Source organism: Symphalangus syndactylus, chromosome 5 (genome assembly GCF_028878055.3).
Source record: "Symphalangus syndactylus isolate Jambi chromosome 5, NHGRI_mSymSyn1-v2.1_pri, whole genome shotgun sequence".
Taxonomy (NCBI): Eukaryota; Metazoa; Chordata; class Mammalia; order Primates; family Hylobatidae; genus Symphalangus; species Symphalangus syndactylus.
The window spans coordinates 16,044,758-16,069,945 of NC_072427.2; the positions used below are offsets into that span (position 1 = coordinate 16,044,758).

General features: G+C 40.2%; 1 protein-coding gene across 1 annotated transcript in view; it reads right to left on the bottom strand.

The window, feature by feature from the left end:
* IQGAP1 (IQ motif containing GTPase activating protein 1) overlaps positions 1-25,188 on the bottom strand; it is a 113,523-nt gene that overhangs the window by 64,479 nt on the left and 23,856 nt on the right. The window contains exons 3-5 of the mRNA XM_055277198.2: positions 9,801-9,957; positions 6,408-6,485; positions 2,296-2,372 (exon numbers count right to left, since the gene is read on the bottom strand). Coding sequence (XP_055133173.1) covers positions 2,296-2,372; positions 6,408-6,485; positions 9,801-9,957 — 312 coding nt within the window. The remainder of the gene's footprint in view (positions 1-2,295; positions 2,373-6,407; positions 6,486-9,800; positions 9,958-25,188) is intronic.

Below are 25,188 nucleotides of genomic sequence, written 5' to 3' on the forward strand. Positions count from 1 at the left end.
ATGCCAATCAAGACTTTAGAGAAAACAAAAAAAGGCAAGCAGGGAGGATACAGAGAGGTAGTACTTTTCTGTCACTGTTGATCCAAAGGGAGATGGAGCCTTATCCAATACAGCAAGGTGAGGAACCTGCTTTGAATATGGTTGTGTTTTGTCGTAAAAGAAGACACTCTCAGCAATTATAAATACTTCCTATATATTATCAAATGTTGCCAATCCACCCTTCAGGAAAAACACCATAAAAAAGAAACCATAAATCACGAAACACACTGCTCTATATATACTTTCTAAGCCCAGACTGCATATTCAAGAGAAATGGAAAACAACAGCAGACTTCCTCTCTTTCTCATTCTGACTCTACCACTAGGAAGGCATAGTTAATTCTTTAGGCTCTACTACAGAGAATTTGAAGGCCTGGAACCCAGGTTACACTGCAGAGTAGTGGCTACACAACTAGCAGAGAGGAATTCTGCTTCCACCTTCCGATATCCATTGTAGGAAAGGCCTTCACAAGATTATCAACATGGACAAATCCCATGCAACACTAAGCCAAACACAATACTCAGAATTAATCTGATCTGCACTCAGACACACATATTTGGTAATGTTTTGTTTTGTTTTTTAAAGACAGAGTCTCGCTCTGTCATCCAGGCTGGAGTGCAGTAGGACAATCATAGCTCACTGCAGCCTCAAACTCCTGGGGTTAAGTGATCCTCCCACCTCAGCCTCCAGAGTAGCTAGGACTACAGGTGTATGCCACCATGCCCAGCTAATTTTTTATTTCTTATAGAAATGGGGTCTCGCTACATTGCCCAGGATGGTCTCTAACTCCTGGCTTCAAGCAATCCTCCCACCTTGGTCTCCCAAAGCACTGGGATTACAGGTGTGAGCCACTGTACCTACCCAGCCTCAGACACATATTTGAAATTGCTACATTCTCAACACGAGATCCACAAGTTCTCAGCTATATTCATTCTTTTGTATGTTTCACACTGATTCCAATGATACCACAGATCTAGTACATGTTTGATCAAGAAACTGGAGACAATAGTCTTCTTATAGATCAGTATTATATACCTACTCCAATGTAATTAACACTTAGCAAGCACACATAGAGGATGCCACATAAGAAGTGCAGCCCAAGCAAAAATCTCACTCATGTCCCACTTGCTCTGCCATCTTCTCCTTTAGTCCTGTGGCTATCAAGTAAATCTGCTAAAATACTACACTACTGTACCACAGGTTGAGTATACCAAATCTGAAAATCCAAAATCCAAAATGCTCCAAAATCTAAAAATTTTTGAGCACCAACATGACCCTCAATGCTATAATTGGAGCATTCTGCATTTCAGATTTGGCATGCACAACTGGTAAGGATAATGCAAATACTTCAAAATCCAAAACACTTCTGGTCCCAAGCATTTCAGATAAGGGATATTCAACCTGTATAAGCATCTACTAATATGCCATCCCACCATCCTTCTAGACTTGTATCTTTTCCTTCCAATTTAATTTAGTATTCTGGGGACCTGAAAATTAAGTCACATTCCAAATTTACCATGACATTATGGGAAAATAAAAATATTTTGTATCATTTCTTACTATCATGTTTGTGTTGGTATAAAAATTATTATTATTATTTATTTTTTTTTTTTGAGATGGAGTTTCGTTCTTGTTGCCCAGGCTGGAATGCAATGGTGCAATCTTGGCTCACTGCAACCTCTGCCTCCCGGGTTCAAGCAATTCTCCTGCCTCAGCCTCCCGAGTAGCTGGGATTGCAGGCACCCGCCACCATGCCCAGCTAATTTTTTGTATTTTTAGTAGAGACGGGGTTTCACTATGTTGGCCAGGCTGGTCTCAAACTCCTGACCTCAGGTGATCCACCCGCCTCGGCCTCCCAAAGTGCTGGGATTACAGGCCTGAGCCACCGCACCTGGCCTATAAAAATTACTGAATAAATGAACAAATGGCTTAACAACAGCAAGGACCTAGATAACTAAATAAGAGACTGCACCCCAAGTGAATGCACAGTTCACAGAAACACTAGATCAATTATGAAAGATATCAGGTTTTCAGAACAAAATTATCTGCTATTAAATAAATAAATCCCTTCTCCAAACTCCCTAGAAAAACACAGCTGTTTCTCACCATTTTGTTCAGATAACAGTATTTTATCCTATTTGGAACTTTTGAAACTAATGAAAAAACTTTTTCATTCTTACCTCAAGGATAAAAAACTACACACTCAATTCAGATGTTATTCATAATTTCCTTATTTTGCCAAGAAAATTTGATTACCTGAGAGCATGGATACAGTAGATACATCTTGGCATGTTCTTTCGATCATAGATATCTGTAGTTTCTGGGTAAAAAATCTAGGGAGAAACAAAAGAAACAGAGTAAGGTATCCATTCACTGTGTTCATTTGACATTCACCAATCACCAATAATACAAATCAAACTATGGACAGTTAGAAAACATCGGTGGCATTCAGCGAATAACTTCATTAGGGTGAACAGACATTTCCTCATAAGAACTGCAAGGAATAAAATGCTATAATACAGAATAAAAAGTACTACTTGGAAAATCTCTATTTGGTCAACCCACTGAATTTCATTAGGTGTGAGAAGGTGATTTACTTATTTCAGACCCAGATACAGGCATATGAAGACCAAGTTCTAGTCCAGTTTAAATCACTGGACTGGTCTGAGTATGAGGTTTTCAGAACTACAATGCTCCTAGTTACTATCTACCATGCCTAGACGGAGAAACAACTCAACAATGAACATTTACTAAGTGCTCTGGTTTGTGCAACCTGCTACATTTAGACATTGAAAAAAAAGTATAAAATATTAAAATGTGTTTAATGCTTAGGAGAAATGGGAAGCTACACAGATGAAGTAGCTAGAATAGAGCATGTATGAGGGAATTTGGAAGACAAGTACTTTTCCATGGTAGCACTTACCAAAATCAATCATTTGTGTTTATCTGTTTGGCTACTCCAACAGACTATAAGCCACATGAAGGCAGGGCTAGATCTATGTTATTTATTAACTGCCATATCTTTGATATCAAGCCCAGAGCCAGGGTCATGGAAGCTCTACATTCAATGAGTTAGTGAATGAGGTAGGATAGGAACGGAGTAGATTTTGACTGGGAATAGCCTTGAATTTCAAGACGTATTCTCACAGTCATATGGCACCATACAATTCAATCTGTAATTTAGGGAAATAAGGGGTGACAGTGGTTTGGAGAAGCAAAAGACTGAATAATGAGGTGAGAAGAATTTGGATAAGCAATAAAGGCCTATATTAAGACTGTGAAATCATAAACTAAAGAAATGAGTGAATCATGATAGAGAGCAAAAGGCCTTCCAAACAAGAGAAATAGCCAGAATAAATAAAGCAAAAATAATCATGATGTGTTTGTGAGACAGTAAGGCAATATACCCTATTGTTTTTTAAAATCTACAGAATACATTCTAGAAAATAACAGAAAAATAAGGTTGGATAGGTAGGATAAAATCAAATTATTATGAGCAACTTGAAAGTCAGACAAGTCTGAACTTGATAAGCAGGACATAAAGAAGTAGCCTAGCTTTGGAGCTAAGGATAAAAATAGAGCCCTGGGGAGATCTGACTGGAGACAGGACATAGCATATGTTGACTAATGGGAGATTGGAGCTGGGGAGGTAGGCTGGGAGGCTATTTTAACAGTGGGTGGATAAAAGAGATATTTGAAATAAATGAAGAAGGCTTAGGGAATGACCAGATTTAGAAGTTTAAGGTATCTCCAAGGTTTTGAGACCGGATGACTGGGAAAATGATGACATGGTACCATTTATTACAGGGGAAGGGAAGTTCAGTTAGGGAAAAGGTAGATGTAGTTTCAGATATGAAAAATTCTAGGTGACAGAAAGCTATCCAAGGAGAAATGTCCAGCAGCCAACTGAAGATACTGTGTTTATCTTATGTCAGCAAGTCTTGAGAATAAATGAAACCATGAAAATGGGAAAATGTATCTAACAAGGATTGCATCTTAAAGAATGTTCATCACTAGGACATGGAAGGTAGAATAATTAAAGAAAACAGGACTAGTTGAGCAGATTAAAAACAATTTTAAAAATCAAACTAAGAAATATCTCAGGGAAAAGGCAGCCAACCAACAGTACCAATTATAATAAACAGTCAAAAAGGATAAGAACCAAAAAATTACTGCATTAACTTTCTATAATAGGCCAGCATGTACCATATAAAGAGATTAGAAAAGACATCCCAATAGACACCATATATGTATTGTCGATTACGTATTATACATTATATTAAGGACAACAATACATTTTTAGGTTATCATTAGTTCTTATTACTCAGAAGTCTTCTGGGCCTAAATGTAGGGTGGACAATTCAAGGCTTACAGCCATGATTATCAAGTTGTTCCTGAGAGCCTTTAATACATTCTGTGTTTGTTGCAATTGTAGTCCAGGACAATATACTACTGTTAGTAAACCAAAAAAGGTAATAAAATCACATCATTAAAAAAGCATCTCATAGTAACAACACTACTAGCAATTGCAAATATTAACAAAGCTCTTAGTATCATTCAAATGAGGTTAAATTGTCATTGCCCACTGGCAATATACTATATAAAAAACAGAAACAGGAAGTTACAGGTGCACAGTGTAATATTTTACACTATATAGTACCGTATTTTATACTATATTAAAAAACAGGGAAAGGAAGTTACAGGTGCACAGACAGGCCACGTAGCTATAAGAACTTGATGTATTGCATTTCCTAACATTTGTGGGGCCTAATTCTCAAACATACCAGTGACAAGGAAGAGAACTTCAGAACTTTCTCTGAAAAAAAGAGGAGAAAAGCTAGTCTTCTGCAAAGACTCAGTTCTGATTTAACGCAATTCGACAGGTATGTATGCAACAATACATATCTGTTGTATATTGTATACATATCTATATACAATATATAATTATATATTGTAATATATTGTGTATATATAATATATAATAATATATTGCATATATAATGATTATATATTACAATATATAATTATATATTGTATATTATATAATATTGTAAAATCATATATTATAATAATATATAATTATATATTGTAATATATTGTATAGGTAATATATATTTATTTACACAATATACATATTTGTATACAATATTCATATACTGCACAAAATACAAAATGTATACAATATTTATATATCGCACAAAATACAAAATATAAAATGGTTTTAGCCACCTTCTGATACTCTACACCTCACTTTTTAAAAATAAATTTTCCTTTGGTTACAAAAATTTGAACTCTACAGGAAACTATAAAGAAAATAAAAACCACCCTTAATCCCATCACACAGAAATGAAAACCGTTTTATCTCCTTACAAATTTTTCCCAAGAACACTCACTTTATTTTTACACAAAAATAGTGATCTGACCTTAGCTAGAACACAAACTCTTATAACCTTCAACTGTTTTCCCCCACTTAATACATCAAAGGTCTTTTATTTGGGTTGATATCCTTTTTAATGGCACTAGTATTTGGCTGTAACACAATTAATACCCCTTGTAAAGAAACATGTACTTTGCTATCAATTTTTTCTATCATAATCAATGCTAAAAAATCCTTCTGTACACATTTTTTTGGTGCTTTCTGATTATTTATTTGGGATAACTTTCCAGAAGTGGAATTCTTACGTCAAAGCATATAAACAGAAAAAACAGAGAACAAAAGAAAGAAGGAAATCAATCAATCCATTCATGTCTCTGAGTGACAATACAGTGTGGCAGTTATAGATTCAGGCAGGACTGGGATGGCAATTTCACTGAAAACAACACTAGATAAACTCCTGAGCAAAACACCCAGAAGATGTACACTCCAATCAAAACTGCAGCCATGACCAAAAACAGATCCAGGAAGGAAACGTCATTCTATCACCTCTACAATTTAAAATATAAAATGACCCTTCATACTCCCTACAGATTTCTAAAATCTTTCCTTATATTTCCAAAGGTCAAATTTTAATGTTAACAACTTTGTGAATAAATAAAAATCACTGATTTGGTATTCTTTAAAATGGTGAATCTCACAGCATGTGAATTCTATCTAAGGAAAAATAGTAAAATGTAAGTCTACAATTTGATGTAGTAAAAGTAGATATCATCACGGGGAATTTCTCTAGGGTAAGGTGAAACAGGTATGAGGATTATAAAAGAAAAAGAACAAAACTATTTCCTAAGTCAAAAAGAAAGACATCTTTTAGTATTTAAAAAAACACCAAAGATTCTGAGAATAATTTTACAGGTAGAATGAGAACAGGCTGTTTGGGAGTTATGCCAAAACAGCTGGAACAAAGCCTAAACTATTATCTCAGGTAAGTTACCTTAGGCAATCCAATCTCATCCATGGCATTCAACCACTGAATCACATTATCAGTGTGTCTAAAGTGGAGGCCAGTAGCCTAGAAAAAAAAAAGAAAATTAGGTTTTGTTGGCTGTACTGAAGCAAATATTACATAAAAACCCTCTTCGCAAAAGTTTCCTCAAGAGATTTGACAAATTCTCCTTAATTTTGAGGTCATTATGCTCACATTCCAATACCAAAAAGCCAAATCCACATCTCAGCTCCTTTCACTTAGGAACCACCTGGAGAGCCTTCTTGTGTATACTGTGCTCAACAGAACATGTGGTCTTTGGAGTTAAATTGTCTTGGATTTAATTACTGGCTTAGTAATCTACTGGTGACACTGGACAAGCCCCTTCATCCTTGAGGAACAGAGTTTTACCATCCAGAACAGCTGCTTTGTATGTATAAAAACTAAGTGAGATAATGCACATAAACAAATTAGTATGGTGTCTGAATATACAGAAGATGTTCACAAAATGCTGTATAAAAACACCACGCTGGGACGGTGGCTCATTCCTGTAATCCCAGCACACTGGGAGGCCGAGGTGGACGGATCACCTGAGGTCAGGAGTTTGAGATCAGCCGGGCCAACATGGAGAAACCCCATCTCCACTAAAAATACAAAAATTAGCCGGGTGTGGTGATGGGCACCTGTAATCCCAACTACTCTGGAGGCTGAGGCAGGAGAATTGCTTGAACCTGGGAGGCAGAGGTTGCAATGAGAGCCAAGACAGCACCACTGCACTCCAGCCTAGGCGACAGAATGAGACTCCGTCTCAAAAAAAATCAATCAGGGCTTTCATTCTATATATATACAGATATCCCCTCTAAACTTCAATGTCTGCTTTTTTTTGAAACAGGGCTCCAGTTTGTTGTCCAGGCTGCAGTGCACTGGCACAATCGGCTCACTGCAGCCTCACCTCCTGGGCGTAAGTGATCTTCTCACCTTTGCCTCCTGAGCAGCTGGGACTACAGGTGCATGTCACCACGCCCATCTAATTGTTTTTCTATTTTTTGTAGAGCGGAGGTTTCACTTTGTTGCCCAGGCTGATCTCAAACTCCTAGACTCAAGTGAGAGCTCCCACCTCAGGCTTCCAAAGTGCTGGGATTACAGGCATGAGCCACTGCACCCAGCCATTTTTTTTCATCGTTGCTGCAGAGTCTCCACTCTCCTTTTACACTATCTGCAAAGTCTCCACTCTCCTTTTACACTATCTTCCCATTCTGCCTATGGAATAGCTCCAGAGTTGTCTTCAGAATAACTGTATATTCAAAACTGAGCATAGGGCTGGGCACAGAGGCTCATGCCTGTAATCCTGGCACTTTGAGAGGCCAAGGCAGGAGGATAACTTAAGCCCAGGAGGTGGAGACCAGCCTGGGCAACATAGTGAGACCCCCATCTTTACACTAAAATTTGTTTAAATTAGCCTGGTGTAGTAGCATGCTCCCATAGTCCCAACTACTAGGGAGGCTGAGGTGGGAGGATTGCTTGAGCCTAGGGAGGTCAAGGCTGCAATGAGCCATGATGGCATTACTGCACTCTAGCCTGGGTGACACAGCAAGACCCTGTCTCAAAACAAAAAACCAACCAACCAACAGCAAAAAAACCCACTGAACATGTAAGTCTTTTCGATTAAGGAAAGTTTCTGTTTTTGATGTTAATTTTGGCTGAGTACCTATACCGTTCCTTGTTTTCCCTTGAATTTAAATGTAAAACATAAAAAAATCTTTGACATTGTAGCCTTACTCATTCTGAGTTTGGGCCCAATTATTACAGCTGACCACCCTTACATTTGGTCTTGGTAATGCAATTCTCCACTATCTTTCATAGTCATCCTTTTTCAAATAAGGGTTCACAGGTAACCTCTCTAGATAACAAAATTTGGTCCTTGTCAACATCCCCATTTTTTTTTTTTTTTTTGGGAGACAGTCTTGCTCTGTTGCCCAGGCTGGAGTGCAGTGGCACTATCTCAGCTCACTGTAACCTCCGCCTCCTGGGTTCCAGTGTTTCTCCTGCCTCAGCCTCCAGAGTGGCTGGGATTACAGGTGTGCGCCACCAAGCCTAGCTAATTTTTATATTTTTAGTAGAGATGGGGTTTCACCAAGTTGGCCGGGTTTGTCTTGAACTCCTGACCTCAAGTGATCCGCCCGCCTCAACCTCCCAAAGTGCTGGGATTACAGGCATGAGCCACTGGGCCCGGCCCAACATTCCAACTTAATTAAGCAGTCTTCTTTTTTATAGCACCTTGAGACACAGGAATCAAGCCCTCTCACTTATCTCAATTTTCTGAAACTGAATCACTTTCCCATTGTACCTTGAACTCCAGTATCACAGGGTGATGTTTTTTCATGAAGTTACTTTTGCATTCAATTTGCCAACAAATCTCAGTGCTTAAAATTCATTTCTTTATTTTAAGAGACAGGCGGGAGTGCAGTGGCGCAATATTAACTCCCTACAGCCTCAACCTCCTAGGATCAAGCAATCCTCTTGCCTCAGTCTCCCAAGTAGCCAGGACTACACCATGTGCGACCATGTCTGGCTAATTTTTTTTTTTTGTAAGACAGGGTCTCATTATATTGCCCAGGCTACTCTCAAACTCCTGGTCTTCAGTGATCCTACCACCTTGGCCTTCCAAGTACTGGGATTACAGGTGAGAATCAGTGTGCCCAGCCTAAAATTAGGGTTTTTTTTTGAGATGGAGTCTCACTCTGGAGTGCAGTGGCATGATCTTGGCTCACTGCAACCTCTGCCTCCCGGGTTCAAGCGATTCTCCTGCCTCTCAGCCTCCTGAGTAGCTGGGATTACAGGCATGCACCACCACACCCAGCTAATTTTTGTATTTTTGGTAGAGACAGGGTTTCACCATGTTGGGTCAGGCTGGTCTGGAACTCCTGACCTTGTGATCTGCCCGCCTCAGCCTCCCAAAGTGCTGGGATTACAGGCGTGAGCCACCGCGCCCGGCCCCAAAAGTAGATTTAAAGTAGTAATTCCCCTAGTTACTTCTTCTACCTTCTAAAGAATTAAAAAATTCATCTACAACTAGGAAAATTTCTAGATATATAATATCATAAGAATTCTACCAGAAACAAAGACAGCTAAAGTTCTTTTCCTAGTACATATTTTTTTGTGGGGGGACAAGGTAGCGGGGAGGTGGGCTTTCCAGATAAATTCTAAAAGAGATGTAATAATATTTTCCTAGTACATATTGCCTTTGCACAAATTTCTCCATTCTGCCAGGCATTTTAAAGGCTATAATTTGTTGAAACAAACACACCTTACAGATACTTTTCAGTAACTCTTACACAAAATAAAACATGCTAACTTTTTCAAGTTGACAGAAATCTAAGCACACAGCAAGGAAGGACTCACCTTGTATCTGGTCTGTTCTCGATCATAGATTTTTTTCAGGGACACTACTTTGGGAGAGAAGAAGTTCCCCAGTTTGGCAAGGTAGACCCCATTCCTAAGCCCCTCCTCCAGTTCTGTGGTGGGAGGCAGATCTTCCCCTAGGCATGCTTCCATCCACCTGCACAAAAGGAGAGAGGATGCAAAAAAAGAAAGGGAAGGTCAGAACTTTTCCTTAGAGATTTTAAGCTTAATTTCCATTCTCCCTGGAGAAGCTTAAACTGAACATAATAGCACTCTTTTACAATCAGTTCCACACATATCCTTACCCTGCCTGGCCCAGTCAGATCTCAGAGGCGGGGAACTTAGGAAAATTGCTGAGCATGAATGCCACTTTCTTCTCCACCCCGCTTTCCTCTGCTGCAGCAACACAGCCAACTGGCTGCCCAGATCCTGACTGCTCCCAGAACCTCAGACCCTTTCCCTCAGTCCTTAAGATGCTCTTTAACAAATCCTAAGAAAAGTCATTTGTAACTGAAGCCACCGTTTCAACTGTTCGGAAGCTTAAATTTGTTGCTGACATTCTCTTCCAGTTTCAGAACTCACAATCCACAGTGAATTTCTAGGTCCAAGTTTTAAGGTTGCTTGGGGGTTATCAAAACAGACTCAATTATTTCAGCTAAAATATTAAAAGAAACTACTATGGAAGCAGTAAATAATGAATTCTGAGATTTTTGGAGGCAGGGAGGAGGTTCTAAAAAGAATAGGAAAAGAAAACCATTTTCCAAAAAGAAAAAGAATAAAACAAAGAAAAAAAGAAAACTGTATTTTCCCCTTCAAATATCTCTTAGGAAATTTCAGGAAAGCCTAAGATAAAACAAAGGAAAGTTTAGTTACATGTATTTTCTACCAACGGAAACATAGGTAACTAAAAATCATTTATGGCAATGGTTTTCTTTTCCTTTTCTTCTTTTTTCTTTTGAGACAAAGTCTCACTCTATTGCCCAGGCTGGAGTGCAGTGGCGTGATCTCAGCTCACTGCAACCTCCGCCTCCCAGGTTCAAGCAATTCTCCTGCCTCAGCTTCCCGAGTAGCTGGGACTCCAGGCATGCACCACCATGCCTAGCTAATTTTTGTATTTTTAGTAGAGACGGGGTTTCGTCATATTGACCAGGCTGGTCTCAAACTCCTGACCTCAAGTGATCCGCCCACCTCAGCCTCCCAAAGTGCTGGGATTACAGGTGTGAGCCACTGGACCCAGACCATGGCAACAGTTTTCAACCACTGAGCCACAGAATCCTGTGAATATCTAAGGAAAGCTATAGAACCTTCTCCCCAGAAAAATATACATATTCTTAAATTTTACATGCAATTTCAGAGACTTCATTGACTCTAGGAACCCTAGATTTAAAACTCCTAATTTAAAATTATTCCACTCAATTTTTTTTTTTTTTTTTTTTTAGATGGAGTCTCACTCTGTTGCCCAGGCTGGAGTGCAATGGCACAATCTCAGCTCACTGCAACCTCCGCCTCCCAGGTTCGAGCAATTCTCCTGCCTCAGCCTCCCAAGTAGCTGGGATTACAGGCCTGTGCCACCATACCTGGCTAATTTTTTGGTATTTTTAGTAGAGATGGGGTTTCACCATATTGGTCAGGCTGGTCTTGAACTCCTGACCTCAGGTGATCCACCCACCTCGGCCTCCCAAAGTGCTGGGATTACAGGTGTAAGCCACCGTTCCCAGCTCAGTCTTGCTTTTAAATCTACTCTACCTTTAAATTAGCCAGCGTACTCTCTAATACATGAAGCCTGATGGGTATATGAATGGGCCAGATAATTTTCTGGTTGTTTCCTATACTCGATGATAAGCTTCTCTGCTGTCTTTTCTTTCTTTCAAATAGTAGAACTTAAATTGTCAGAAGGGGGAAAATGAAACAAATGAGTTTTCCAGAAGAGTTGTCATAATAAATTAGATACCAATTTGAAATGGCTACAAAAATCTAAACTATACCTCTATTCAGCCTAAAGACGCAAAGGGCAATGTGGAAAAGAATGGCAGCTGTCGGTACGGAAAATAGTGTAGTTCAAGGACACATCTCATCTTTTTACTGCTAAAAAGGATGCTGATAAAATCATTCTGGCAAACAACTACTGGCAACTCCAGCTCTCAGGGGACAATCTAACTTGGGTTCTCATTAACAGGGAAAACCTAACAACCTCAGCCTAAGCCAAAAATGCCCTCAAGCACGTAACAGTACCAAAAAAAAGTTACTTATTTTTCTTTTTAAAATGAAGTAAACACACAAGGAAAACTATGGATAGAGAGCACAGTAGATACTTTTGCCTTGAATCAGAGCCAGTTACCAGAGGTATTTAGGTTTTCCCCTTTTCTGAGATTTCTAGACAAAAATAAAAGGAGAGCCCAAGGTAACATCTCCCAGCATTCTTTATATTTCCTTTCCCAAGTCCAGCTGCTATAAAACAGTCCTGCCTTAGATGTTTCCTATAGCTGGGTAGAATACTCGTCATATAACACAGGTGTCAGGTCAGAGAAGAAAGGCCAACTGTGATTTGGTGAAAGTGATTAAGTAGAAAGAATGAGCTAGAATAAACAGGGAGGCAAAATACAGTGTTTCTAAACAACTGCTCAAACCTGAAGCTGCCCTCCGAGTCACCTCACCACACATATGGCTTGCCCACCAATCTGAGCTATTTCACAATGGAGTAGCACCTGGTTTGTTTATAAACTAAATCAGGACTAGGTAGGACGCGGTGGCTCACACCTGTAATCCCAGCACTTTGGGAGGCCAAGGCAGGCCGAACACTTGAGGTCAGGAGTTCCAGACCAGCCTGGACAACATGGCGAAACCCCATCTCCACTAAAAATACAAAAATTAGCCAGCGTGGTGGTGTGCACCTATAGACTCAGATACTTGGGAGGCTAAGACAGGAGGATCACTTTAACCTGGGAGGTAGAAGCTGCAGTGAGTTGAGATGGTGGCACTGCACTCTAGCTGGGGTGACAACGTGAAACCCTGTCACAAACGAACAAATCAGGACCAAACTGCTTTGAAAAGTAAAGTGCCATGTTAACATTTTTAATGTTAGCAGAAGTTTAGATTCTACTCGAATTCCAAGATGACACAACAAACACTTCTTTCAGTCTTTCTCTACAGCTCACATGAGATTTGCCCTTCTTCCACTAAATCACAGAATCAGAAAATGTGGAAGCCAGGAAGCAAATGCACTTCCAGGGAAAATCCCTTTGTTTGTTTTTAATATAATATATATCTAAAAATGGCCAGGCACAGTAGCTCACGCCTGTAATCCCAGCACTTTGGGAGGCCAAGGCAGGAGGATTGCTTGAGCCCAAGAGCTCAGGGCCAGCCTGGCAACACAGCCAGACCCTGTCTCTACAAAAAATTTAAAAATTAGCCAGGTGTGGTGGCACGTGCCTGTAGTCCTAGCTACTTGAGAGGCTGCAGCAGGACTGTTTGAGCCCAGGAGGTCAAGGTTGCAGTGAGTTATCATCGTGCCACCGTACTGCAACCTGGGCAACAGAGCAAAACTCTGTCTCAAAAACAAAAAAAATATATATATATATATTCATATATATGAATGAGACAATTATTAAACATTTCTGAAATGTTTATATTTTCCATGTTATTATATAGTTTCTGATGACTTTAAGTTTACATAAAAATTTAACCAAGTCCTTAATCAGTCACCTATGTTAGACATTTATGTCATTTCTAAATGTTTTCAACAATTAAATAATAGTGCAAGGAATATCTTTGTGCACAGTATTCTTCTTTATTTAGAATTAATTCCTCAGGAAAGGTCCTTAGAAGTACAACTCCAAAATTAAAAATATAAACATTGAAAATGAATCTAACTGGCCATAAGCCTGCTCAGAGGCTAAGAATCTATTTGCACTTCCCCCCATTTACAAATAAGAATGAGGCTGATCCAAGGTCATCCAATAGCTAGTGGCAAAGATGGAATAACAAGACCGATTTCTAGGTTTAGAATCCTCCTCACAGTATCACTGTTGCTTGCACTATATCACCTGAAAAGCCAAAAAGGGTTGAGCTCCACAGGCTGTCTAAACAGGGAAAAATCTCAGAACTACCAAGAAGGAAAAAGGCTGGTATCTCTCCACATTTTGCCTACTATTTAAAAATTAAAGGTATTTTAGCTTAACTAAATCCACCAGTGATTCTCAACTTAGACACAAAACTTTTCTTATAAAACTTAAATATTTAGAACTGGTTAAGTTTGAGGCCGGGCGCGGTGGCTCACGCCTGTAATCCCAGCACTTTGGGAGGCTGAGGCGGGCGGATCACGAGGTCAGGAGATCGAGACCATGGTGAAACCCCGTCTCTACTAAAAATACAAAAAATTAGCTGGGCGCAGTGGCGGGCGCCTGTAGTCCCAGCTACTCGGGAGGCTGAGGCGGGAGAACGGCGTGAACCCGGCAGGCGGAGCTTGTAGTGAGCCGAGATTGCGCCACTGCACTCCAGCCTGGGCGACAGAGCGAGACTCTCTCAAAAAAAAAAAAAGAACTGGTTAAGTTTGGCAGGGTGCAGTGGTTCACGCCTGTAATCCCAGCACTTTGTGAGGCCAACACGGGTGGATCACTTGAGGTCAGGAATTGGAGAACAACCTGGCCAACAGGGTGAAACCCCGTCTCTACAAAAAATACAAAAATTAGCCAGGTGTGGTGGAGTATGCCTGTAATCCCAGCCACTACTTGCAAAACTGAGGCATGAGCTGAGATTGCATCACTGCACTCCAGCCTGGGCAACAGCAGAGCAAGTCTCTGTCTTAAAAGACAAACAAACCAACCTGGCTGAATTCATTCTCCTACTGAATACTGTGTTCCAAGTATGGTCTGACCAGCCTGAAATGCAACAGGACTATCACCTTCTTCATTATGACACTCCATAACCACAAAGCGTCAGCTTAAATTATTTTATTACACTTTTTCAATCAACAGAGACTCCTTTTTTCCTCAAATGTAGAGCTGCTAAACCATATCTCTAGCTTTTTTTTTTTGAAACGGAGTCTCGCTCTGTTGCCCAGGCTGAAGTGCAGTGGCATGATCTCAGCCCACTGCAACCTCCATCTCCCAGGTTCAAGCAATTCTCCTGCCTCAGCCACCCAAGTGGCTGGGATTACACGCTTGTGCCACCACACCCGGCTAATTTTTATATTTTTAGTAGAGACGGGGTTTCACCATGTTGGCCAGGTTGGTCCTGAACTCCTGACCTCAGGTGATCTACCAGCCTCGGCCTCCCAAAGTGCTGGGATTACAGGCATGAGCCAACACGCCCGGCCTCTAGCTTTTTTACAAATTTAGCTTTATGAAGACTTTATTAAAAAAAAATTTTTTTGAGATGGAGTCTCAGTCACCCAGGCTAGAGTGCAATGGCACGATCTCAGCTCACTGCAATCTCTGCCTCCCGGGTTCAAGCAATTCTCCTGTCTCCTCTGGGGTAGCTGGGATTACAGGTGTGCATCAGCACGCCTGGCTAGTTTTTGTATTTCTTAGTAGAGATGGGGTTTCACCATGTTGGCCAGGCTGGCCTTGAACTCCTGACCTCAAGTGATCTGCCCACCTTGGCCTCCCAAAGTGCTGGGATTATAGGCGTGAGCCACTGTGCCCAGCCTATAAAGACATTTAAAAATAAAACTACGGCTGAGGTGGGTGGGTTGCCTGAGTCTGTGAGTTTGAGGATGCAGTGAGCAGTGATCATACCACTGCATTCCCAGTCTGGGCGACGGAGTGAAACTCTTGTCTCAAAATCAATCAATCGATGCACAAAAGAAAAATCATTGGCCAACACAACTTTTTACCAATTCTGATGTTTAACCCTGTCCTAGCAATAATCATAGAATCTCAAGGATGGAAGGCTCATTAAAGATCTTTCAGCCCATCTCAATTCCTCCACTCCCCTCACATGTTCTACTCCATCCCCAATTTGATACTTAATGTTCCCAAAACATCTCAGCCAAATCAGGAAGCAGGCTGAACCTGAATGCTGACAGAGAATCAAACATTCAAGGTAACCCAGTTCATTTCTGGACTCCAGTAGTCAGAAAGTTTTTGTTAAGCCTGCATCAATTCTCTACTGGCACCCTAAGCTGCCTCCTGGAGCAAGAGAACGTAAAAATAAAAGCATAATGTGAGTAGCACTGGCCATGGACTTGGAAAGATCTGGTTCTATGTCCTGTCTCTGGCACTTACCAAGAAAGACAGTAAGCCACTTAACCAGTTCTTTCACTTGTTAAAAAAGGCTAACAGTATCTTCCAAGGTTTGTCATTGAGGATTAAATAAGATTGCAAGTAAAATATAGAGCTAGCACAGTGCTTGGCTGAGTATTGAAAAAAATATTTGTGCCTTTCCTCCTATCCCCTCATGACGAGTCACATGCTGACAATTCCATAAGTAAAATGATTCCAGCTCCTTCAAGCACTAGTCATAAAAACAGAATAATAATAGCACCTACCCACAGAATGTTTATGAGGATTAAAGAGATGATAGTACATATAAAATACTAAGAACAGTGCCTGGTACAGAGTAAGTACTCAAAATGTTACCAGGTATTATATTAGCAGTGTTAGACACCATCTCTGCCCCCTCACGTTTTTGCTCATCTCTGAACATTCTCCAACTGAATACTGTGTTCCAGGTATGGTCCGACCAGCCTGAAATGGAACAGGACTATCATCTTCTTCATTCTGACATTGCATAACCACAAAGCCTCAGAATAAATTATTTTATTATGCTTTTTCAATCAACACAGACTCGTTTTTCCCTGAATATAGAGCTGCTAAACTTTATCTCTACAATTCCATATTTAAATCATTATTTGCACTCATCTCCACAAACATATCTTCATGACTGACTCGACCAAAACTATAAGTAGAGTTCTGCAACAAAGCTCTTATATTTTTTATGTTTTTCACAAGAGGTGTAACAAGCAGACAGCAGGGTTCTTAATCTCTCCTCTCACATGGGATATTAAATATAAATATTCAATATTTTCTCTTCAAGTTTAACCCCAGAACTGCTTTAGCAAATCTCACTCAAATGCAAAATTTTTAAAAAGGTGATGTCAGATCTGAAACACAATTACTAAACAGGAAAGAAGTAACATAAAATGACTCACTTTCAATATAAATGACACTTAAAAAATAATCTTCACACGATGTGGCAGACATCAAGCCAAATACTTTACATGCATTATTATCTCAATCTTTGCAGCAACCTCTGAAGTATTATTGTAATTATTTTACGGATAAACTGTGGGTTCCAAAAAGTATATTCCAAGATTATCTGGCAAGTAAGCTCTCATTTGAACCCAAGTCGGTGTGATTCTGAAGCCCTTACTCTGTTTTTTTTTTTCTTTTCTTTTTTGAGACAGGGTCTGTGCAGTGGTGTGGTCATGGCTCACTGCAGCCTTGACTTCCAGGGTTCAAGCGATTCTCTGGATCCTCCTACCTAGCCTCTCAAGAAGCTGGGGTCACAAGCACGTGCCACAACACCCGGCTAATTTTTGCCCTTTTTTTTGTAGAGAAAGGGTTTCACCACGTTACCCAGGGTGGTCCAAACTCCTGGGCTCAAGCCATCCACCTGCCTTACCTTCCCAAAGTGCTGGGATTACAGGCGTGAGCCACGGATCCAGCATGAAGCTAATACTCTTAATTGCTACAGGATACTTCCTCCTTCAACAATAACAACAGATACCACCTACTGAACATTCCCTTACAAATGTTCAAGTTCTGAAATTGGGCTTCCTGAAGTATCCCACACCACAATATATAACCTCATTAACAACCCTTACTTCTATCAAGCACTAAGGGAGAGGCCTAGTATTACACATTAGTGAAGCTGATACAATTAGTACAAAAATGAATGCCTATACAAAAGGCTATCTTTAATTACATAGTCTTTTTATTTTTTTTGAGACAGTGTCTCGCTCTGCCACTCAGTCTGGAGTTCAGTGGCCCAATCACGGCTCACTGTGGCCTCAACCTCCTGGGCTCAGTGGTCCTCCCACCTCAGCCTCCTGAGTAGCTGAGACCACAGGTGTGTACCACCACACAAGGCTAATTTTTAAAATTATTTGTAGAGACAGCAACTCCCTATGTTGCTCAGGCTGGTCTCGAACTCCTGGGCTCAAGGGATTCTTCCACCTCAGCCTCCCAAAGTGCAAGGATTATAGGCTTGAGCCACTGTGCTCGGCCTACATAGTAATTCTTATATCCTTTCATATTTATTCTATTTTTTAAAGTTTTGTTTTCTAAGTGTTTTAAGTCAATTCCTCAAAAAAAAAAAGGTTTCTATTCTGACACCCACATATTCATTCAGGAAACATTTCGAACTGACTACTCTGTGCAACACTTATCAGTGGTATAACGTTGTGCTGAATACCAGTCCCCACCTTCAAGGGAATTACTCTCTGGTAACGGTTATAATTAAACAGCTAGCTACAATAGGAGATGATATTTGAACTAGGCTTTGCTCAAATAAATTCTATTTAGAGTAGTGAAAAATGGGAAAAGGAGACATGTAACATAAAGGAATGGCATAAAAATACCTAGGAATCCAACTTACAAGGGATGTGAAGGACCTCTTCAAGGAGAACTACAAACCACTGCTCAGTGAAATAAAAGAGGACACAAACAAATGGAAGAACATTCCATGCTAATGGATAGGAAGAATCAATATCGTGAAAATGGCCATACTGCCCAAGGTAATTTATAGATTTAATGCCATCCCCCATCAAGCTGCCAATTACTTTCTTCACAGAATTGGAAAAAACTACTTTAAAGTTCATATGGAACCAAAAAAGAGCCCACATTGCCAAGACAATCCTAAGCCAAAAGAACAAAGCTGGAGGCATCATGCTACCTGACTTCAAGCTATACTACAAGGCTACAGTAACCAAAACAGCATGGTATTGGTACCAAAACAGAAATATAGACCAATGGAACAGAACAGAGCCCTCAGAAATAATACCACATATCCACAACCATCTGATCTTTGACAAACCTGACAAAAACAAGAAATGGGGAAAGGATTCCCCATTTAATAAATGGTGCTGGGAAAACTGGCTAGCCATATGTAGAAAGCTGAAACTGGATCCCTTCCTTACACCTTATACAAAAATTAATTCAAGATGGATGAAAGACTTAAATGTTAGACCTAAAACCATAAAAACCCTAGAAGAAAATCTAGGCAATACCATTCAGGACACAGACATGGGCAAGGACATAGACATGGGCAAGGACTTCATGTCTAAAACACCAAAAGCAATGGCAACAAAAGCCAAAATTGAGAAATGGGATCTAATTAAACTAAAGAGCTTCTGCACAGCAAAAGAAACTACCATCAAGAGTGAACAGGCAACCTATACAGAATGGGAGAAAATTTTTGCAATCTACTCATCTGACAAAGGGCTAATATCCAGAATCTACAAAGAACTCAAACAAATTTACAAGAAACAAACAACTCCATCACAAAGTAGGTGAAGGATATGAAGACACTTTGCAAAAGAAGACATTTATGCAGCCAACAGACACATGAAAAAATGATTATCACTAGCCATCAGAGAAATGCAAATCAAAACCACAATGAGATACCATCTCACACCAGTTAGAATGGTGATCATTAAAAAGTCAGGAAACAGGCCGGGCGTGGTGGCTCGCACCTGTAATCCCAGCACTTTAGGAGGCCGAGGTGGGTGGATCATGAGGTCAGGAGATTGAGACCATCCTGGCTAACACGGTGAAACCCCATCTCTACTAAAAATACAAAAAATTAGCTGGGTGTGATGGTGGGCGCCTGTAATCCCAGCTACTCGGGAGGCTGAGGCAGGAGAATGGCGTGAACCCAGGAGGTGGAGCTTGCAGTGAGCCAAGATTGCACCACTGCACTCCAGCCTGGGCGACAGAGCGAGACTCCATCTCAAAAAAAAGTCAGGAAACAACAGGTGCTGGAGAGGATGTGGAGAAATGGGAACACTTTTACACTGTTGGTGGGACTGTAAACTGGTTCAACCATTGTGGAAGAAAGTGTGGCGATTCCTCAAGGATCTAGAACTAGAAATACCATTTGACCCAGCCATCCCATTACTGGGTATATACCCAAAGGATTATAAATCATGCTGCTATAAAAACACATGCACACGTATGTTTATTGCAGCACTATTCACAATAGCAAAGACTTGGAACCAACCCAAATGTCCATCAATGATAGACTGGATTAAGAAAATGTGGCACATATACACCATGGAATACTATGCAGCCATAAAAAAGGATGAGTTCGTGTCCTTTGTAGGGACATGGATGAAGCTGGAAACCATCATTCTCAGCAAACTATCGCAGGGATAAAAAACCAAACACCGCATGTTCTCACTCATAGGTGGGAATTGAACAATGAGAACACTTGGACACAGGAAGGGGAACATTACACACTGGGGCCTGTCGTGGGGTAGGGGGAGCGGGGAGGGATAGCATTAGGAGATATACCTAATGCTAAATGACGAGTTAATGGGTGCAGCACACCAACATGGCACATGTATACATATGTAACAAACCTGCACGTTGTGCACATGTACCCTGGAACTTAAAGTATAATAAAATTTAAAAAAATTAAAAACAAAACAAAACAAAACAGAAGCAACGGCATAAACAAAGGACAAAAAAAGACTGAAAACAAATGGCACATTCAGGGAATGGTAAGTCACTATGGTAGAGAAGTAGGTGTAAAAGTATCTGGATTAGTAATTTAACCTGCAGGAATAGGAGCCATGGGACGTTTTTAAGTAGACTTAGAAGGAGAACCTGCACAGCAGCATGGACAGATTCAAGGGAGAAATATTAGGCAACCATTTCAGTAATCCAGGTGAGTGGTAATACAGTCTTTAACTGGGACAATGGTGGAAAGAGAATGATTAACAATTACAAAGGTAGAACTGACCCCATTTGACAATCTTAGATGAGGGACGGGGATTAGAAGGGCAGTGGGAAAGATGCGAAATCTCACAGATGACTGAAAAGGCGGGGGGGCATGGAGGGTGGGGAAGCAGTTAGCTCCAGACCTCATGGTTCACAACTAACATTAAACACCAAATGGATTAGAGAATTTTTTAAAAAAGAAAAAATAGTTATATACTCTTAAAATGAGAAAGAAGTTTACAAAGACAACTACAGAAGCAGAAATCAGAAAGGAAAAGATAAATTGGCTAGTGTTTAAACTTGTGTAAGGCCATTTTTAAAAAACTAAATAAAACTTTAACAGAAAAGGTTACTGGAGGAAAGAAATCACAACATATAACAAAGAGCTAATAATATTCTATAATCTTTATATGTATATGCATTTTGAACACTTGAAATAAAATGGCAAACATTTCCCTAGAAAAATATGCTAGAAACACAAATAAAAAAATTCATAAAATATACAGATAGCCAGTAATTTATATGAAAATTTCTCAGTCTTACTACTAAGCAAATCTTACTACCAAAGCAATGCAAATTAAAGTAACAATATCACCATCTTCAGCTATCATACTGGCAAAGATTTTTAAAAATAACTTACTGTTGTCCAGTGTGTCGGGAAACCCCACATTCTAACACACAATTCTAGGAGAAAATCTGGCACCATATACCATCTACAGCAAACTTACAAACACTTCTATAAAAGGAAAAAAGAGAAGGTTTTTTTCTTATTTTTAAAAGATGATTTGGTGACTTGTGGCATGGATGACTACATAAAAGATGATGCCATTAAACAAGACTGGGGACACCTACAAAAGCCGGAGAGGATAAGCAATTCATGGTTGAAACATGTTCAGCTTGAAATGTCAATGGGACATCCAGACAGTGGCATCTTGCAGGCAGCTGGAAACACAGGTCTCAGGAGGGAGACCTGTTGCTGAAGACCTAAATTTGGAAAATGGCACCACAAGAGTAGATAAGCCCACAGAGAAAGAGGCTGTGGAGAAAAATGTAAAAGCTGAAGCACTGTGCCTCAGAGAACACCAACATTTAAGAGGTGAAAGAGACAAAGATAGTGTCTGTGATCAAGTTAAGAACCAGGAGAGAATCACACAATGGCGATGAAGGAAGGAAAAAAATCAGCAAACTGGTAGAGGTCACCAGCTTTCAATGCTGCAGAGAGGAGGGTGGTGAAGAAAAAGGATGTGGCACACATGCAAGAAGGTCATCTTTGGCTCCCGTAAGGGGAGTCTCAGTGGAGTGGTGACATAGGAGCCCAATTAAAATAACTAGAAAAGTAACCAAAAGTAGGAAGGAGAGGTAGCAAATGTAGGCTTCTTTTTCTAATTTTTATTTTATTATTATTTTTTTATAGCGAAGACAAGGTTTCACTATGTTGTCCAGGCTGGTATGGAACTCCTGAACTCAAGAGATTCTTGACTTCCAACCCCCAATTCCCTCCCCGCCTCCTTCTCCACCTCCCAAAGTACTGAGATTACAGGCATGAGTCACTGCACCCAGTCTACTTCTTTTTCTAGAAGTGTTAAGAAGGGAAGAGGAAAAACTAGGGGGAATGGAGAAGGAGTTAGTCTGAGACGGTGACATGTCCTGGAAAAGTATCTTTTTTTTTTTTTTAATGATTGTGGAAAAAGCATATTTTTATAGTCTGCAAGAAAAGAACACATGAAGGAGGGGCTAAAGATACAGGAATAAGAACAAAAGAAAGCAAGGTTCTGAAGAGCAGAGGCGGCAGCCAGCTACAGAAAGGAATATACCCCACCTCTTCCCTGAGATAAGAGGGAAGGTCATAAGAACAACCAAGAATGACATGTTATCCAGCTAACTTCTCTGAGCTTCCATTTCCCATATATAAAGCAGGATTAGCGACACACCAAACTTCATATGTTGTAAGGATTAAGTGAGATGATATATACCAAATACTAGTGATCACCTGGAGTCCACTAAGGAGACCATCCAGAGGCAAAACTTCTTATCTGAGGAATTTAGAAGTAATTAGACTTCCCTATTATCTAAAATCAGCACCTGGTTCCAGCTCTCTTTTCAACCTAAAATTTGTAAGCAACTAGACTTTCTATACATCTCTGGAATGCCATGCCGAAACTCACTGTGCAACCCTTGCTGACATTACGTCTAAAAATGTAATCATTTATCACGACCTATGTGGCTAATATGGTCCAAATTACCCTTAAGCTCCTGCTTTAAGTTCCATAAATACCCTAAGGAAAAATCTACTGTGAGCTCAGTTCTCTCTTGCTGAGGCATTCTTCTGCAGAGTTCCTTCTTTCTAATAAAACTTTCCTTTTTCAAACCTATACTGCTGTCAGTAAATTCTTCCTACCAACATGTGAGTTGACTACTTTCCAATGCCAGGGCTCTGACACCTCACCCGGCAACTAGTAGTAGGCTCTAAATAATGATAGCTATGTATATGTGTATGTATACATGAGTGTGGGGGTGAAATGGTTAGATCCAGAAATAAACCTGCTAATGGAGTCTGACACTCCATGATTTACGTAATACCTGTCTATCCTGTCTTACTGATAACATTTTTCAAAGGGAGTAAATACTTGGCCCTACCCACTCTACACTCAGCAAGACAAATAAGTAACTATACTGAGAACTCAACTGTGGTAAACCTTAAAACAAGCCCAGACTAACAGCATATGTAGAAAAGAGTAAGGGTGGAAATCTGAATTAGGGGTCTGTGGAGAGGAAACCAGTTGAACAAGTTTTGCAGAGCACATGACTTCAGTGGTTTCCCAGCTCTGTGCAATACAGAAGGGGAACATACCAATGCCGGAACTGACCACTTCAAGCCATTGAGATTCAGTTCCTCCAGAACAGCTCCTCTGGTACCACACCCATCTTGCACAGCAAATATCCCCAAATGCCAGGGTTACTCTATGCTAAAAACCTCCCAAATTTGGCTGTCTTTCTCCACAATTAGGATTCTACTAAACCACTAACACTTCTGAGCACCACCTAGGCATTGGAAACAGCCTAGAAATTTCCATATGGTAATGGTAAATCTAAGTCTTGAGAGAAAGGAATGCAGAGTATTCCATAAAGCATTCTTCACCATATGCAGAAAGAGGGGAATCAAGATGACTTCAGAGAAAATGGTATTGATTTTATAGGTCTTGAAAGACTTGTGGTATGTGGTGATAAGGGAGAATACGTCAGGCCAAGGGCAGAGAATGTGCAGACCCTTGGAAGGATTTACACAGGAACTAAAGAATAAGATTTAATTCAAAAGACCATTCTGAGCAGTTGTACATTAGGAGAAGGGGCTAGAGAGAAGTGAGGAGACACTAAAGAAAGTACTGCAGTAATCCAGCCAACGAACCAAAAAGGCTTGTTTTCCAAACCATAGAAGCAAAATGAGAAATCTTGATAGCATCTGTTTTAAAGGAAACTTGAGTATAAATTAGGCCAATCTGAAAAGCTATAGGAATAAGTGAAAAGCAGGGAAATGTTTTTGCTTCAAGTTACATACTTAACTTCTGTGTGTATTTATATCTAATACAGACCCCTGAGCAAATTACTTCATTCTTAGCATAATTAGATAGAGTGGGTCAAGTCTACTTGTCAAAATTACCTGTCTAATTGTTTTACTTCAATAGAGTCCCTGGTCTTACTGGAGCAATGGAAACTAGATCATAGTGATGGGTTGCACAACTCAGTAAATTTACTAAATATTATTGAATTGTACATTAAAAAACAAGTGGATTTTGTGGGATGTGTATTAAACTCCAATAAAGCTTTTTGTTTGTTTGTTTGTTTAAGTCTCGGCTAATAGATTACTTACTCCTTGATCAAGTCTTCAGATCCAGAGTCTGGTGAAACATTACCATGGTCAGCTGTCTATCTATCCATCCCTCCCTAGTTTACCACTTATTATGGAGCATGAAAGACCTTTTAATCTTAAATGAAATGAAATGAAATTCCAAAACTGAGTTAAATCTAGATGATAGCTAAGTCTCAGAAACTACAGCCTAATCATTAACCTGTGAGCAGCTCTTGAGAAGAAAAAAACAGGTAAGGGTCCTCAGCTGGGCGCGGTGGCTCACGCCTGTAATCCCAGCACTTTGGGAGGCCGAGGTGGGTGGATCACAAGGTCAGGAGATCGAGACCATCCTGGACAACATGGTGAAACCCCGTCTCTACTAAAAATACAAAAAAAATTAGCCGGGCATGGTGGCGGGCGCCTGTAGTCCCAGCTACTCGGGAGGCTGAGGCCGGAGAATGGCGTGAACCCGGGAGGCGGAGCTTGCAGTGAGCCAAGATTGTGCCACTGCACTCCAGCCTGGGCGACAGAGTAAGACTCCGTCTCAAAAAAAAGAGTCCTCTACAAAGTAGAAGACAGGTACCTATTTCTTTGTAAA